This window comes from Tiliqua scincoides, chromosome 4 (genome assembly GCF_035046505.1).
Source record: "Tiliqua scincoides isolate rTilSci1 chromosome 4, rTilSci1.hap2, whole genome shotgun sequence".
Classification (NCBI taxonomy): domain Eukaryota; kingdom Metazoa; phylum Chordata; class Lepidosauria; order Squamata; family Scincidae; genus Tiliqua; species Tiliqua scincoides.
The window spans coordinates 25,391,424-25,410,113 of record NC_089824.1 but is presented as its reverse complement, the minus strand read 5'-3'; the positions used below and the strand labels follow the sequence as shown (position 1 = coordinate 25,410,113).

At 43.6% G+C, this 18,690-nt stretch overlaps 1 protein-coding gene across 1 annotated transcript in view; it reads left to right on the top strand.

Annotated features, from left to right (window-relative positions):
* Window positions 1-18,690, top strand: part of SPAG1 (sperm associated antigen 1) — a 45,931-nt gene that overhangs the window by 5,649 nt on the left and 21,592 nt on the right. Inside the window, exons 4-9 of the mRNA XM_066624080.1 lie at window positions 959-1,084; window positions 1,575-1,639; window positions 2,860-2,972; window positions 6,338-6,443; window positions 11,507-11,637; window positions 17,059-17,165. Of these exons, the coding sequence (XP_066480177.1) occupies window positions 959-1,084; window positions 1,575-1,639; window positions 2,860-2,972; window positions 6,338-6,443; window positions 11,507-11,637; window positions 17,059-17,165 (648 nt within the window). The remainder of the gene's footprint in view (window positions 1-958; window positions 1,085-1,574; window positions 1,640-2,859; window positions 2,973-6,337; window positions 6,444-11,506; window positions 11,638-17,058; window positions 17,166-18,690) is intronic.

The window sequence follows — 18,690 nt, the reverse complement described above, 5'->3', positions numbered from 1 at the left end:
GAAGTCACAGTGTAAGCTTAGTCACGTGAGCCGGGCCTCCAGGGTTTCTGGAGTTTACGTAGGCACTAAAAGTCAGAAACGCAGACAGCTCCAGTGGGTAGCAGCAAAGCAGATTGGATCAGACACAGCATTCAAAACAGATACTCCAACAGACCTGTGAGATTGACTGAAGGTTTATGTAGTTGCTGAAGGGTTTAAGACAACTAGCACCACCCCTTCTCCTGGAAATCCTGTTATGAATTAAATAATCCATGCCTAATTTCTGAAACACTATTCTTATGGCACAGGGAACACAGGGAATTTCTGAAATAGTGATTTTTCTGCAGCTCCCTCATGTGTTTTTCTGCAGAGCCTCTGAATTCAAGGAGAGGGGTAGGGGCTGTGTCCTCTGGTCATGGAGGGGCTGCTGAGTCCAATTCATGCACTAGAGAAAGGGCATCCTGGTCTGTGTTCCTGATTCCTCTCAGACTCCTCCACCTCATTCACCAAGATGCAGGAACTCTGTTCCTGGATCATGATTACAATTTGTTCCTTGAGCAGCAACCCTCCATGCTGGATGTTAAATGACTTGTGAAACTGAGGGGAGTTTTTAAAGCAGTTGCAGTGAAATGGGGGTGTGCTATTCAAAGAGGGGGAAGAAAGCAAAAGTCTCACTGAGCTAATGGAAGTTTTTAGGCCTGCTTAAAGTGGTTATTTGAATATCCTGATCATTACAATTATTTTATTATTCATAATTTATATACTGTCATCATGATCGTGGAGCTTTACATGGAGTAAAAAGACAGGGCTCTGCCTTAGATGGGCTTATAATTCCTCTATAAATAAATAAGTCCAGCATTTATTCTTCAGTTAAAAAAAAAAGTTTTGGAAATCATAAATATATTTCAAAAAGGGAAGGCTACTGAAGCAGTTGGGTTCCACATTTTGAAATGATGGTGATATTACCTGTTGCTTTTAGAGCTGGGTTACCGAGATGAATGAAGTTGAGTATAAAATGCAGTATGCTACAACTGAAGTGTTCAAGGAGAAAATGGAAAATTTGCCACCAGTTCGTAGTTCAGATGACTGTCATCTTGCTAGCCAGGTGTGTTACTGTTCCCGCATTTCATGTTCAGACAATTTATGTGCACTTTATCCTCTACCTTTTATGAATTGGGTAGTTGTTTATTTGCAGTGACTTGGGGCTGCAACATGGTTGCACCAGTGCTGGAAAGTTGGATAGGATTGGGCCTTTAGGCTGCAGTCACTTTCCTGGAAGTAAGTCCCATTGAACACAATAGGATTTACTGTTGAGCAGAGATGCATAGGATTGTGCTGTAAATTTTAGAAGCTGAAGTTTTGTTAGATGAAGACTTTTAATACTGAAAGATAACTACTGATTGATAAGGGCATAATTCTGGAAAGAGTACCAAGTGAAAGTTATATAACAGATATGCCTGAACTCCCAAACTTCTTAAAAATCGATTTCTTTATAAGACATGAATTGTAATGCTGACCATACAGGAAATTAACAGTAGAAAACCAATTCTATGAAAAATGTATTTTTTATAAGTAATCTTTTTTCTTTATTGCAGGGCAAATCATCAAAACCCGGAAAACCAAAGAAGAATATACCAAGGAACTATAGTGAATGGGATAAGTACGTTAGATACCTTTGCTAATTATTTTAATTCAGTTATGTATATCTTTTCATTGAGTATTTAGATTGGTTTTAAAATGGAATCTATATCTTATTTTTTTATAATTTCTTAAAATTCAAACCACAAACAGTGTCTAATGTTAATAAAGCTTTTTAGTATAATAAAATTGTCCAACAATGAGGCAGTCAATATACAGTATAAAAAGTAAACTTAATTTTCAAAATACAATATTAGTCTCTATTCTCATTGAGAATTGGTATGTTTGTATTTTTCCAGGATACACTAAAAATAGACATTAATACAAGTCTGTTAATTTATTTTAATCTAAAATGGGAAGCAATGAAATTCAGCTGGAAAGCGTTTACTATGTGTATATAAAAATCCCCTTAGACATGGTATTTTCCTGTTGGAGGTACAGGTGGGACCTCGGTATCCACTGTTTTGGTATTCACCGATTTGACTTTCTGCCGATACCAGGGTCCACCTTTAAATGCCCTAGAAGGGGGAAAAGTACCAAAATCCAATTTCCTATCCTCATGCTGTTTAATTATAATTTTATTCCATTATTCACCCCATCTAATGATTGAATGCAGTATATACCAATGCATTCTGGGGCAACAATAGAGGAACAAGAAACCTAGAACCTGGATATTTTTCCACTGATTTGGTATCCACAGATTTTTTTTATCCACTAGGGGTTCCGGAACGAAACCCCAATGGGTAACCAGGCATGATCTATAATTGCTGTAGGAAAAAGATACATAATGGCATGAGGAGTAGTGCAAGAGTTAATTGGATGGAAATGGCTTAAGGAACCATTGCACAACGTTGCATATATGCTGTAGGGACCAATTGTGTACAACTGTGGGCTGGGCAGAAATGGGTTAACTCATGTTCCATGGCAAAATAATCTTTTGTGTCTCACTATAACGGGACATGCTTATAATGGAGTTTAATGGACTGCATTCTTATTCTGTCAAATATGAGGAGAACTTAAGGCCCAGACATGGTTGAGGAGCTTCTGGTGACAGAAACTGGGAAAGGCAACTGCCTTTGATCTAAGAGAGGTGCTACTTGAATTGGTTAGTACAGGGCTTGAAGAATCATTGATCTCTAATGTGATACAGGTCTGAATGCCCTTAAAAGTGTTAGAATAAGGTCTTTTTATAATTGCATTTCATGTTAAGTGCTTTTCATGTTAAGTGCTTTTCAATTTAAGGTTTGATGTGGAAAAGGAATGTGCCAAAATTGATGACAGACATCAAGAACATTTTTCTAAAGTCAGATGTAATAGTAACACTATATTACCAAAAACTGATATAGACACCACAGGTAAGTAATTGCTTAGTACAGTATTGATTTTGTCGTTGTTTCTTACTGCAGAATAAGAAATCTCATGTACACAAAAGAAATCCTTTTTTTTCAGAAATAGTGTAAATTGGTAACCCTATACAAATATGAGTTTTATACAGATTTTTCTACCTTTATTTAACATAAGATGTCATCACTGTCTCCAGCATAAATCTAATGTCTTTGTATACTTTCAGAAACTTTTTCACATGTCTTAGCAATGTCTTGTTGCTTCAAAATGAAGAAATAGTCTAGCAGCCCGAATGTAGTATTAAAAATATATTAAAGATTATTGCCTACTTCTTTTTATTTACTAGGTTAACTGAAGAAACCAGTAATTTCATTAGGAAGCTATACAGGATTTTAAAACATTTGAACTCTGTTTATGAAAAAAAAACCCCAAAACCATGTACTTAAAGGTTAAGCAAAAAATTGCAAAGAGCAGCTTCAACCGCTGTCAATTTAGTTCTAAATGAGTTGCATACATGTTGCATCCTTATTTTGAATCAGACCACTGGTCTAATTAGCCCATTGTCTGCTGAAGACAAGGTCTTAGGCAGAGGTATTTCCTAGCCTTCCTATCTGAGATTTTTTTAACTGGAGATATTATTGATGAATCTATTGACCTTCTGCATGCTAAGTATGTATTTTATCACTAAGTTATAACCTTGTACAAATCTGAGGCTTGTTACCTGCACTGCATGAATGCTGCAGAGCATTTCTGTGAATTACATACTATTACAATACAGCTGGTACCTTGTTAACCATGGAGGTTTCATTCCTGGAACTCTTGCAGATGCTGAAAACAGTGCCTAACTAAATACAGGTTGAGTCTCATTATTCTCGAGAACTCAGGTGGATGGCTAAAATCACACTAAAGCAAACCCATTTAAAAAACAAAGTTGCTTTGCTCTGGTGATTTAAAAATAGCCTTGCTGACCTTTGTGATATTAAGACCAGTGGCATCGCTAGGGGGGTGCGGGCCACACTGGGTGATGCACTGGGGGAGTGACGCGCCCAGGGGGTGACGTGCTAAAATCGCAGTTTTGGATGCAGAATGGCCATCGGAACACAATGCAAAAAACCCAGTTGAGATAGCTCCTTTCCTTCAAAAGTTTCCCTCAGAAAACTGGAAGGAAAAAATGCATGGAGCCCTATGGAAAGTGAAAGTGAGCCGTATTGCACCTTTACTCACAAGTAGGCAAACATGCTTTAGTGCATCGGAAAGGGCAGGCTTAGATGCAGTTCCCAAAAAACACCCGAGAAGGAGGTCCCTATTCAGCCCTATGGAAAGCAAGTGAAACCATGTGGCCGCGTTTACTCGTGAGTAGGCGACCTTGCCTTGCTCCATAGAAAAGGGCAGGCTGAGAGGACTCCAACTCAGAATGGTCCTAATCCAGTGAATGGAGCCTCCAAAAACACCCGAGGAGGAGGTCCCTCCCCCAAGCTACGAGTGCATGGAGCCCTATGGGAAGCGACTCATGGTCGCGTTTACTTGTGAGTATGTAGATGTACCTTGGCTGGTGGTCAGGCCAGGTAAAGAATGTGAGGACACCAGAATGGTCCTGATTTAACGGAACTGGAGCGCAACAAAAGCCCCAGAAGGCAGTGCCCCCCACTAGAAAGGACTAACAAAGAGGCTTGAACTGATAAGGGGAATGTTTTCTATTTTGCATTTGCAGTTTCCCTCACAGCCCAATCCTATCCACACTTTCCTGGGAGTAAGCCCAACTGACTCTAATGGGACTTCCTTCTGAGTAGGCATGCATAGAATTGGGCTCTGAGGCTAGACTCCTTTCCCCACTTTCCTGGGAGCAAGCCCCATTGACTCTAATGGGACTTACTTCTGAGTATAGACAGGCATAGGATTGGGCTCTCAGATGTGTAAAGCCAGGTGGGTCTTTGTATTGATGTGCTTGAAATAGAAGGACTTTAAACTGGACACTGGGGAGGAATGGAAATCTCACTGATTCTTGTGGGGGGGGGGGTTGTTGCAGGTAGACCACAGAGGAAACTCACTTGGTGGAACAGGACTGGCTCTCCCTTATTTAATTATTTCTTTCATTTAAATTTAACTATCTATAATTTATTTTAATTTGCTTGATGATGTCACTTCTGGCCATGACATCACTTCCAGTGGATACTGGACAGACTGTCATTCTAAAAAGCGGGTCCAGGTGCTAAAAGTATGAGAACTGCTGCAATAACTGTTACTAAGTTACTGTAACTGTTAGTAAGTTGACGTGTGTGTGTGTGTGTGTGTGTGTGTGTGTGTGTGTGTGTGTGTGTGTGTGTGTGTGTGTGTGTGTGTGTGTGTGTGTGAGACCCTACAAGTTTTCAAAGTCACTAAAATCAGAATTTGGAGGAATAATACCATCATGTTATATATCAATCAATGCGTAATTTCATGCAGAATGCAATGAAGAAAACCAAATTGAAAGATCTATGTTCTATCAAAAGCTACAGCCAAAAAACCAGTGGGGGCGGGGCAATGGTACATCACTGCGCCCACCACCTGGGGTATTGCCCTGCCCACTTCATGGGGGTGATGTGCAGGCCTCCCACATTAGGTGACACGAATCCTAGTGATGCCACTGATTAAGACAGAGTCATTAGGCAGGCAGTCCATCAATCAGTCTCTATCCAGGAGAGCAAGGAGACCCCTCCCTTCACCCAGAGCAAGTTATCTTTCTTTCAAGTGGTAGGGGGAAGGGAGGGGTCACTTTGCCTTGGAGAGACAATCAGCAGGCTGCCATCTCATTAACAAAGGACTGTTTTCCTTTAATTTAAAGGACCCTTCTCATCAAGTTGAGGTTGAAAAATCTGTGGAATCTGTGGATAATTAGGTTATACCTGCAATCCCTTGCATGACTCTCTACAATAGTAAGAAGAGCAGTTTTTAAAACTGTGACTTTAAAGGGATGCATTTTCCCCGTCTCTAGGGATCAGCACATTCCTTCTCATTTGCAGTGGCTGCTCTCGTGTTGAGTCAAATCTGTGTATAAAACAAAGGTTGAACCTGTATGCAGTTCAGGCACCCCTTCCAAAGGCAACTGGAGTGTCTTGTAAGGCCTTTATACATCGCTTCTGGTTTTGACGTAAAACTGGAAATCGCCTTTTAATGCGTCCTAGAGGCCTAGGGCCGGGGAGGCCATGTGCAGCCTCCATGGCTCTCAGATCACCCTCTGGAGGTGACCGGAGCACAGCTTCAGTCCTCTTTGGAGGGTTCAGGTTGGGCCAGATCTGGCTTAATGGAAGTCAATGTGGGAAGACCCACATTGAGTTAAATCCAGGGATACAAAATCGGCAGATAAGTATGTATGACTTTTACTATTTTAATATTTTAGGTATGTCTACAAAAGAAAAGAACTTGATTGCTAATCGTGAAAAAGAAAAGGGCAATGAAGCATTTGTTGCAGGAGACTACAAAGAAGCGGTTGCCTACTACATTCGGTGAGTTAATGCTATCTAAGATTTATTTTAATTTAAGATTTAAAAGGTTAAGATTAACAGCCCAATCTAATGGGCCTTGCCACCAGTAGAACGCGTTCTTGTGGCAGTGACTGCTTCAAAAGTGTCGTAAAGCGTTTCTCATCAGTGTGCTGAGTAGTGCACTACAGGGATGCCGGCAGGATGGCTGGAGCCTTCCTGTCAAGAGGTGGGAGGGGGTGGGTGAAACGGGGGCAGAGAAGATGAAACTGGGTGGGGAGGGGATGTAATGGGCCTGGGAAGTTGCGGGACGGGTGGATCTGGAGGTTGATGTCGCCTCCAGATCCTTTACCCCTTTTCTGCAAACGATTCCCTGTTATCTTCAGCCTCCATGCCCCCTTTCTCTCCTCGAACTTGAGCTAGTGAAATCACTAGCACAGGTCTGAGGAGACCCATTGTAGAATGGAAGGCTTATGCAGAGTTAAAGTTATTTAAATCCCCTTTCCCTGCTGAAGCCTCCCAATCTGTCTGTCCAGTTGCCCCCCCCATCTTTGGTGTGACAGCACCAGCAAGGGGGGGTTTAGGATTGAACTTGAAGGTTGATTTTGTTCAACAAAGAAAGAACTTCAGACAACTTTCATGGTTGTAGTGTGCTTCACAGTTGGCAGCACTTGCATTCTGTATGGGGATTGCGTTAATTTAGCTCAGTGTTCTGAATCAACCTCTAAGCTGCCCAGCCCAGTTTATTATTGTTTCAGGGTTATGGGTGTAAGCTGCAGTCTTGCACACAAGCTGCTTAAATCCCACTTACTTCAGTAGGATTTAACCTGCCTCATTGTGTACAGGATTAAAACTGTAGAAATCAATGATCTGCAGTAGCTACACAGCAACCTGTCTGAGACCAAGATGTTAATAAAGCAGTTTCAGTTTCTAAGCCTCACAGCAACCCTATGCGGTAGGTTAGACTGAGATTGCATATTGATAATGGTGTTTCAAGGACATAAAGTGTACTATGATGCTATTTTATACTCAGGTCAACTAATGGCAATTTAATTGTATAAATGGATCTGTTTGTTTTAAGGGGCTCTTGTCTGCAGCAAAGATGCTCATTCTACTCCCAATCTCGGTTATGGTCTTTGGTCAAATAGGTTTTGCAAGGCTTCATTTCCTCTTTAGACACTTGAACACAAGCTAAAAATTATGGTGTATTTCATAAACCTGCTTATTTCATGATCTTGCCTCCAGGTTTCACTTTTTCTATTAGGCAAACTGAATAATATCTATTAGTCTGCACGGGGATGTTTGTTCAGCTACACCTTTTACTGTAATTCTGTGTATATTACTGAAACAATAAATCAAAGTCTGCAGAACCAAGAGAAAGAACATAATTATGATAAATGTGCAGTATTTAATACCCGGAGCAAGAAGCTTTTCTACATTGTACACTTTTAGCATAGCACCATATCTTTTTGAAAAATTATATTTTTGTGTGTAAAGGTAAATCTTTAACCAGGTTTCTTTAAGATTGTGTTTGAAATTGTCTTAGGAGTTACTCTCTGTTTTGTTGTTTATTAGAGGATTGCTATATGGTGCTAGCAATAGTGTGTAACAGAGTACGGGTAGCCCTTGTTTTATGGCAGTTTATTTTGCAATGCTACACAATAACATTTTTGAAACCAGAATGCTACAAATATTTTAAAAACTATAAAAAATCTAAAAATGTGCAACTATAAATCCTGGATATGATCTAAAAAAATAGCACAGCCAATCATAGGTTAGAGCTGTCTGTCAGCAAGGGATGGCAGGAGCACACCTTCAGAAGATGGAGGGGCAAGAAAATATCCAGGGAGCGCACCTTGAAGGCACTCCTGTCCAGAGTCAAGTGAAGCAGTAAAAGCTGCCCCAAGGGGGCAAGAGAGACAGCAAGAGTGGAGAAAAGAGACAGGGAAGACCAAGGGCTGACTAGGGATACCCTTGCTAAGGAGAGGCACGCCTTAGCAGTGTCCTTGTCTTGATTGGTGCCGCAGCCAAATGGGGAAGGAGGGCAGAGATGGTGTATGCCTTGGCTGTGGGCCCGAATGTTGTTTGGGATGCCAAGGAAATGACAGGATAGACCCAAGGTTATAAGGAGATTTTATATTAAGCTATCCCAAGCACTGGAATGGGCAGCCACAAAGTCACACATATACTTGCTCAGTTTCATCATCAGAACCTTTATTGGCATGTAAATACAAACAATTATAAATACAAGTTACAATGATAAAGGACCAATCCTACTCAGCATGCACTGGCTCACTACAGGTGCACACTGTTGCAAATGTGCTGAAAGGCACATTAGCGGGCCTTATCATCAGTGCTAGCCCAGCGCTGGCCAGTGCTGGGCTAGTGCTTGTGGAGCACCCAGTCACATGCACCACTGAGCAGTGAAGAAGTAGGTGGGGGCATGGGGGGAGGCGAGGAGGAGGTGGTGTTTTAGGTTGGAGGGAGGGCAGGGAGAGAGCAGGAAGGAGGTGTGCTGAGTGGGAGGGGCGGGGTGGGAGGGAGGTGGGACCAGTGGAGCTTTGTTTCACCTGATCCAGAGCCTCCGTGTTGGGCTGGCCGTCCAACATGGAGACTCCTCATTCTATGCTGATCTTTGGGTCATCGTAGAATCGAGTAGCCCCATTGCGGGGTTACTCGCTTTATCTGGGGGAAGGGTATGAAAGTCCCCTTCTCCCAAGGAGGAGGCAGTGGCTGCCTGGAGTGCCCTGGATGCAGCAGCAGCTGCCTGCGCTGGGTAGCTCAGGATTGGGCTGTGCAACATTTAATGAGAACATAAGAACAGCTCCACTGGATCAGGCCATAGGCCCATCTAATCCAGCTTCCTGTATCTCACAGTGGCCCACCAAAGTACCTTGTGTCTTGATCTGCTACTCTTAACTGCTAGTTTCAGAAAGGCAGCTACCGTTTCTACTAACACTTGCTCAGTTCAAAGGGCAAAAAAAGGCAGCTTGGTATATACACGTGGCATGTTTACTCCCAAAGCTGTAGCTGGTTACATAAAATACCATGATTTCCATAGGTGTCATGGGCCTTTGACCTGATCCAACAGGGCTTTTCTTATGCTCTAAATCAGGGGTGTCCAAAGTTTTTGGCAGGAGGGCCACATCATCTCTCTGACACTGTGTCGGGGGCCGAATTAATTTACATTTCAAATTTGAATAAGTATACATAAATGAATATATTAAAATGAACTTATATGAATAAATGAAGGTCTTGCAATAGCTCAAGGCCTATAAAAGGCCTTGCACAAAGCAAGGCTGACCTTTCCTTTGCTGCTGCTACTGCATCACAGACGTGAAACAACAAGCAGTGGAGGGAGCCCTCATCCCACAGCTCACTCGAGAGGCCAAATAGTTGCCCTCACACTGAGAGCAGTTGCGTCGGGCCAGTGTGGGCTCCAACAAATTTCCGGAGGGCCAGAGGCTCATTGGAGACTAGGGGCTCCCTGAGGGCTGTATAGAGAGGCCTTGAGGGCCGCAAGTGGCCCCAGGGCCGGGGTTTGGGCACCCCTGCTCTAAATGACCTCCTCCTGAAATTATTTTTAAAAAATCACCTGGCGTCTCTTACAAGCCTTACCTCAGTGCTTATCCACGATCTTTGAATTTTTTAATATGTATGTATAAAAGTTCACATTGAAACCTGTTTAAGTTTCTATTTTGAGTTGAATGGACTCAATAGAAATTGGAAGTGACTGGAGACTTGTGGTGTTGGTTTCTAATGTTTATGTGCACTTTGTCAATTCATTACTGGAATGAAATGGGCCACACCCACTTTGAATCATTTACTGTTTTGACTGAACATCCTTTTCAGTTGTGCTGTATACAGTGATGAGATGCATCTCTCCATTGCATAGGTGGGCCTCCTGGATTCCTTTTATAATAACATCCCCACCCAGTGCTTCTGCTTGTATTCTTGTATATGGATCTCACAATGTGAGGTTAGCAGGGATGGGAGGTAACCCGAGTTCGAGTTGCAAAAACACATGTTTTTTGCTGACTTGTGCAGACGTGAGTCACCTGCGTCAATCTGGGGCATTGACTCAAGTCTGAGGCCACTGTCTTGGCCCCCATGCACGCAGACTCCAGTCTGCCTATGCCTGGGTGTGCTTGCTTACTTTTTTGTGGTGTAAAAGACCTCATGGGGCCATCATTCACACCAGTCGAGCAGCAGGGAATTTCCAGCCAGGAGGCAGGGAAGGGTTAATGTTTTGCTTTTGCATCGAGCAGGAGGCGGGGGGAGGTGGGAGTGGGCTCTTTTCCGTCTCTGAACCGATGGTCACTGGACAAAGGATGGACAGTCTGATTTGTTTCTTTGGATAAGGTAGGACAGGAGGAGGAGCCCAAGGGGGTTCTTGCCTTAGGATTGGCTGGAGAAGCCCAGGGAGTGGAGGAGGCAGGGAAGCCGGGGGGGGGTGTGGTTTGTAGCGAACATGCTTTTCAACAGCACGGCTCCTTTTGGCTCCATTGTTACTTGGTAGGAGGAAGCCTCATTGAACAACTGGCACAAATGGGACTACTTCTGAGTAGAGTTGCGAAGGATTGGGTTTTACTGGTAGGCCTCCCAGCTGCTGCACATGACCCTCCTCTCTCTTGCAGCTTCTGTCCCTGCTGTTATTCAGTCTGACCCACCCCCTCCCACCTTGTTTATAGATGGGATGGGAATAGTAGAGGAGTGTTTAGAGAATCTAACACACGCATGTGCACACACACACCCTGGCAGCAGCCCCATTTTTTCCATGGAGCTGTGGCTGGCTTTTTAAAGGGAATGACTCGTGACTCAAGTCTTTTCGAGTCATGAAAACGCTCTGGGTGACTCAAAGTCCCCCCATTAGGACTCATTTGAGTTGAGTTGTGGGGGCAGAGACTTGTGACTGGACTCAAGTCAAGCCATGCTGGACTTGCTCGTCCTTAGAGGTTAGTGTTTCATGCATCTGGTGGAATGGGTTCTGTCTAATGACCTTTTTTAGTCTTTATAGTGCCAAGTCTCTTTGTTGAACTGTTTGTATTAATTTCAATCTGTCTCCTAATGCCTGTAATCTTTTGCAGGAGCATATCAGCATTTCCAACTGTGGCTGCATATAATAATAAAGCTCAGGCAGAAATAAAACTCCAGAATTGGCATGTTGCTCTTCAGGATTGTGAGACTGTATTAACAATGGACCCTGAAAATGTAAAAGGTAAAATAATAGAAAAAGGTTTTCTGAAAATGTAGTGATGATGCAAACCATTTAAAATCAACAGAACAAATTCAGTATTTGTGCCAAAGCACTCCAAATTAAATTTATGAATTGCAGCATATTTGAGCAATTGGAATTCCCCTGCTCTCATAGCTTCAGTAATGCTTATTGAGCACCACTAACATCACCCTCTGATATATGGAAAATGAATTGTTCACAAGGTACAGGGTAATTTATCTTGCTAAGGCTTCTTCACATATTTCTACATTTGCTGAAAAAGCTGATTTTCCTTCACATCATGTAAGGTTGGAGACAAAATGGTTCCATCCAGCTGCTGGTAAGAGGAGAGAAGTTATAATATAATAATAATATACAGTATTTATGTACCGCCTTTCTTGGTCTTTATTCAAGACTTTATTCAAGGCGGTTTACATAGGCAGGCTTATTAAATCCACGCAGGGATTTTTACAAATTGAAAGAAGGTTCTTTCTTTCAAGAACCACTACATTCAAGGTGTTACACTCCGATCTGGTTTAACATTCTGGCTCCATCCTCCCACGCTCCGAGCAGATGGAACAGCTCAGCTGCAGCTTGCCAGCTGCTTCAAGGTAGCACGGTGCCCTCGAACTGGCGACCTTGTGGATGTTAATCTTCAGGCAATGGAGGCTCTACCCTCTAGACCAGACCTCCTGCCTGCCTGCTTTGTTAAATCTGGGCAAGAAATAAGTTCTTTGGTTTAGGAAACGTGTTAGAGCAGCATTGTTGTGTCACTCTTTGCTTAATGGGTGTCACTCTTTGCTTAACTCTTTTCCCCTAAAGCAGGGGTCGGCAACCTGCGGCTCTAGAGCCGCATGTGGCTCTTTCAGCTGTCTGCTGCGGCTCCTCCAGGTGAAAGTGGCAAAGGAGGTAACAGGAGGCACCTGTGCTGGGAGGGCAGGCTGCTTCCCTCCGCCCCCTGAGCTCATTGCCCTCCTCTCCCTTCACCCCCACCTGCCCCACATTGGTTTCCCTTTTCAATTTTGCCTGCTCTGCAGGCTTAAGCTCCCTGTTTTTCCCTTCCCCAACTCTCCAGCAGGCTCAGCCAATCAGCATCCAGCAGGCTCCTGGCTTTTTCTGTTGGAATGACTCAGGGTCCTTCACTGGCTGACCACCAGCCAATCCTGAGCTGCCCTCCTTCTCAGCCATTTAGAGCCCTTGCAGCCTGCCTTTCCCTGAGCAGGTCCCCACTCAGTGCAAGGAGAGGCTTTTTCTCCACAGCTGAGGTGACATCCTGTGTGTCTACTCAGTTGTAAGCCCCATTACAGCGGATGAAGCTTACTCCCAGGAAAGGGTGCCTGGGAAGGCAGCCTTGGAGCCAGTGGGAGCACGTGCAGGTCTGTTCGAGAGTAAGCCCCGATGTAGTCCCTGGGCTACACCCAGGAAGGTGTGGAGGGCTGTAGCCTCAGCCTCCTCCTGTGCAGGTCTACTCACAAGTAAGCCCTGCTGTAGTCAGTGGGGCTTCCTCCCAGGAAGGTGTGGAGGGCTGCAGCCTCAGCCCCCTCCTATGCAGGTCTACTCACAAGTAGTCAGTGAGGCTTCCTCCGAGGACAGTGTGGAGAGGACTGCAACCTGAGAGCTCCAACCAACTTGTCTGCTCAGAACTTGTAGCCAATGGGGCTTACTCCCAGGATAGTGTGGAGAGGGTTGCAGCCTGAGTGAGGGAGGACAGGCAGGCAGGCAGGGCAGAAGCTGGCCTGTGGCTGCCCCCCCTCCCAGCTCTGGCTTCTTCTCTTCCCCACCTCTGGAGTCTGTGCCCTTTTTTCCTTCCAGCAGGGTGCCTCTGGAAGGTGGGGGGAGTTCTTTAGTATCCATGTAAGATAAGCAGATGTCATAACCGCCATATGTATTGGAATCCTGGAAGAACTGGTGAGGAAGTAGCATGTGGTATCAGCAGTGGCCCCTTTAAGGGTAAGGCCTGGGCATCCAGCAGAGTGTGCAGCACAGCTGCAGCCACTTGAAGGCAATAGGGCCCTCAGGGATATAAGGAGCACCTGAGGCAGGAAGAGGGGTGTGGGTTGGAGAGGAGACTGACTGGGCTTATTGACTTTGACTTGGATACTCTGACTGATTTGACTGACTTACTTTGTAATCTGACCTTGGACTGTGACTTGGCTTATTGACTTTGGACTCTGCCCTGGGTACTCTGACTGACTTTGTGACTAAGGGACTGCTGGAGACACTGGAGTTTGGTGTGTGGCTGCTGTGCCCAAGACCTGCTGAGGACCAAGGGGCTGCTGTAGTGGCGGGAGGCTGCTGGCAGGAGAGAGGACCTCTGCAGGTTGAACAGGCGAGCTACCCTGGAGGTGGGGTCCAGCAAGAGTGCCGGGCAGAACCAGGGTCATTTGCTGGGGGAAAGAAGGGGAGCCAAATTGCTTAAAGTGGGCATAATTCTCCAGGCAGAGAATGGCCTTGAAATCAGGCAAAACACCATAGAGGACCAGGCGTCTGAAAACAGGACAAGAATGTATGACAAAACTAACTAAAAGCTACAAGAGGGGGCTACATTATAAAAACGGGACCTATAAGAGCATAAAGGTTAAAAAAAAAAACTATATATGCAGTATTATCTTCATTTTAGATGTCAAAAGGGGTTTGTGGCTCCTGAGGTGTTTTTTTCCTCTGGAAAACGGGTCCAAATGGCTCTTTGAGTGTTTAAGGTTGCCGACCCCTGCCCTAAAGGATAAGGTGTGCAGCATGGGAGTATTTCTGAACCCAGCTTCATTCCTGTACCTACAAGTGTCAGCTGTCATCCAAAGTGCTTTTGCCAGACTTTATCTGGTGTACCAGTTGTACCCACTCCGGTATAAGAACAGCTCCACTGGATCAGGTCATAGGCCCATCTAGTCCGTAACCCATGATGGATTTTTCCTCCAGAAATTTGTCCAATCCCCTTTTAAAGGCATCTAGGCCAGATGCCATCATGTGACAAGGAGTTCCACAGACTAATTACATACTTAGTAAAGACATATTTTCTTTTGTCTGTCGTAACTCCCCCAACACTCAATTTTAGTGGATGTCCCCTGGTTCTGGTGTTGTGTGAAAGGGAAAAGAGCATCTCCATTCTGTCCTACCCATGCATAATTTTGTATATATCAATCAGACCACAGTTACCTAGCCACAGTTACCCATGCCTTAGTTACCTCACATAGATTATTGCAAAGCTGTATGTGGGACTGCCTACGAGGAGCCTGCAAAAACTACAGTTGGTGCAGTATGTGGCTGCCAGGGTACTGATGGACTTTCCGCTCTATGATCATGTGACACTTGTTTATAAAGCTGCACTGGCTCCTAGTTTTGGGGTGGGTGTGATTTGACATGCTGGTTATCTTTAAAGCCCTACATGGCTAAATACTGCAAAGACTACTGGCTCCTATGTAAATCTGCCCATTCTGTAAGAGCCTTCAGAGATGGTCTCCTTGTGGATACCACTGTTTTCTGAAGTGTTGTGTTCAGTTGGGGGATTAACTGTGAAAGATTTCTCAGTGGTTGCCTCCATCCTGTGGAACTCCTTACCCTGTAGGGTTTGACATGCCCCCACTGTTGCTGTTCTGCTGCTGACTGAAAACTTGTGTTTGTGGTTTTGGGGGTGGGGAAGCCCTTGCATAATCATGATCTGGTATTTTGTTTTGATTTTATTTTTAACTTATAGTTGATTATATTGCATGTATGATTCATATTGTAAGCTATCCTGAATTTTAAGTTACGGGCAAGATAAAAATTATTTAAATAAATAACCCAGCTTCTTGCATTCCTTGCAAATGGAATCCTTTTCTTCTCATGTCTGATGATAGGGTATGGGCATTACAAACACCTCTTTTCAAATTTATGTGTACATGTTAATGCAGTTCTGAAACACATGATGATGAACATATGTGGAAGTTGCTATACTGTATTTTTTTTGGAGGTATAATTAAACACATTTATTTAATTGTGTTAAACTTTTATAATTATGCATGGATGGATAATTGGTATTGGCCAGAACTTAGCAAAATAATTATGATTCTAAAATGTGTATGTACAGAAGCTCCCTGTTTAACTTTAGTGATCGAACGGGTGGTGGCGTCTCAGCTCCAGAGGATCCTGGATGAAGCGGATTATCTGGATCCTTTTCAATCTGGCTTCAGGCCTGGCTTCGGGGCCTTGGTCACCTTGGTGGATGGTCTCTGTTACAGTGATTGTCAGTTTCACATTCAGGAAACTCAGTGTTGTCTTTTCATGGTGGAGCTGCTTGGAATTCTCCCAGGCAGCTTCCATACTCTGCAGCATTGGCTGCAAAAAGGAAGTTGGAGCTGAAAATGGCATTTGTAATATGATTGTTCATAAGTTGAGGAGATTCTACATCTCCTGCAAACAACTATAGCCTCCTTGGTATGAGAGAACTAGCCTCCTCTGTGGGTAAGAAACCTCTGAGCTTTCCTTGGTCCAAAGCTTTGCCTTTCTAAGAACAAAGACTACCTTGTATTCAGTCAGATCACTGGTCCATCTAGTTTGGTACTGTTGCTACTGACTGGCGGTGGCTCTCCAAGGTTTTAGACAAGACATTTCTGGAGATGCTGGGGATTAAAGTTTGGAATTTTTTAAAAAAGCATCGGCTGTCAGGAGTAGTAGCTGAATCTCACAGTCAATATGTTGAACCTACATACAGTAGACTGGAAGGTTAAATTGGATTAGATTGAAGATGTATTATGTATGTATTGTGCTTTTTTATTAATATGCATTGTCATCAGTGGTGTAGCTGGAGAGGGTGCAAAGCACTAAGTTTTGCAGGCACCAGAACGCGTCATGCAAGCAGCACCCCTTCCTCCTGCCGTTTGAAGCCATTCTGGGTGGTGGGAGCATGTTACATCTCTGTTTTGCTCCCACTGCTCAGAATGTCTCCAACGGGGAGGGGGAGGCACCTGCAAAACTTAATACTTTGCTGTGCCCCTCTAGCTATGTCACTGATTGTCTTAAATATATTTCCTGTATTTGCTCGAGCAAATCCATTTAAAACTTCCTGCTTCTTTTTGCTCAGTCTCCTTATGTACTGGTTGATTTGGCATAATAAAGCCAAAAGGCATAAACAAAATGCCTCTGCCTAAGAATGTATGGGGCTGAAAGGCAATGGAATTGGTGTCTTCCCTCAGGATAGCATGGCCAAGAGGGAGGCATATGAGCAACATTTGTTACAGGACCTTTCATGTGGGAAGTATGGATCTGTATTGTGTCAAATGAAATCAATGTTTATTTAAGCTGTTACTATTATTACATAGCCATTTGGTAGTAGATAACTGTATTATTACATAAAATCCTTTTGTTTTACATAATCTTAGAGTTGAAGTATATTACTTAACTTGAAAATCATGCAATAAAGTTAATACGTTAATCCTGCTTTATTTGCAGGTTTTATGCGCCGTTCCACTGTATATAAAAATCTACAGAATTTGAAGGAAGCTGCAGAAGATTTGAAGAAAGCATTGCTTATTGAGCCAGAAAATGCTACAGCTAAAGTAAGCATTAGTAGTTGACTTCACAGCTTTTGTGTGAAATATGAAGGTCTATAAAATTGTGTTGCTTATATTGGACCAGTGTTTCTCAAAATGTTTTCCTATGAGCCCTGGGGCTCCCTGAGACTCCATGAGCACACCATAAGTGGCCGCCATCTGCCCTCTGCCTAGCTTGGTTGTCCATCCCTCCTGCCACTGTTGGTTATGGCAAAAAATAGTTATTTCTCTTCTACCCAGGCTGCTTGCAACCCAAGGCACAAAAACTCAGACCCAAAAATTTAAGACCAAAGGCATCACAATCTGATGCAGACTTATACAAACATTTTTCTCACATCAAGATTCTTGAAACTGGAAGACCAGGAGCCCTAAATAGCTGCCCCTGGATGCATGTAAGTATAATAAAACAATAGTTAAAAACAGAGATTAAAATACACTCTCCTGTACTGCAAAAGTCAGCAAACAAGAAGCTAGATATACACAAGGAGGAATCAGCAAAAGAACACACCCTTTAGAAAGACCATTAAAGGGACCACAAACAATTTCATTTTTAAAGAACTAGATACTCAACTGATGAATACTACTCAGTGTTGTTATTCCCCAACAGCCTCCCCTGTTCGTGGCTCTCCTTCCTCATTTCTATCCTGTTCCAGCTCTTTGCCAGTATTTAGTGTAGGGCTTGGTGCTGTGCCACTCCATGTATGCACCTGCTGGGCTCCCGATACTCTTTTTTAAGAGTGGAAAGGGCTCTGGAGGCCAAAAAGCTTAAGAACTGCTATATTTTATGTTGAGATATGATTGAAGTTGCAGCACTATACACATTTACCTGAGAGTAAGTCTCATTGAACATACACATATACAGATTATATGCTGAATGCAAAATTAATTATAGAAGTAACTAGGCTTGGTATAAAGAATAAGACTTCCTTTTCATTCCACTTTCCTTCTTTACCCCCTTCCCCTAGAATGCTATCTTTGCAAAATAGGAATTAGATAAACATGAAATTGTGAAAGGAGAGTGAAAGTGAAACTGGCCAGGGAAAAAGGATGGTTCTATGCCTGAGCCAGAAGGATGAAGAAAGGTAAGCGGAAAGGAGTTTAACCAGCCTGAACCATTCCGGATGGCTGGCCGGTTATCAGTAGTGCCAGGATGTTTCTCTGAAACAGAAGTGCAGCTGCTCTATGAGCCAAGGATGTCTAGAAAAGAGAAGTAGTGGGCCTGCAAAGGAGAAACCTGTGTAACTACCTTGATGGTGTTTCAACCCAGATTGGGCAGGAGGTCTGGTCTAGAGGGCAGAGCCTCCGTTAGCCCGAAGATAACATCTGAAGGTCGCCAGTTCGAGGCCACCGGCAGCTCTGTGAATGGCGAGACCTTGAAGCAGCTGACAAGCTAAGCTGAGTTATTCAACCTGCTCTTTGGTGTGAGCGAAGAATGTCTTGGCTGCCCTTCAAGTGAGAGATGAAGGAGCTGCTTGTCAGCCAGCATGGGAGGCAACTGGAGGCCAGAAGTGATACCAGACTGTGAAAGATC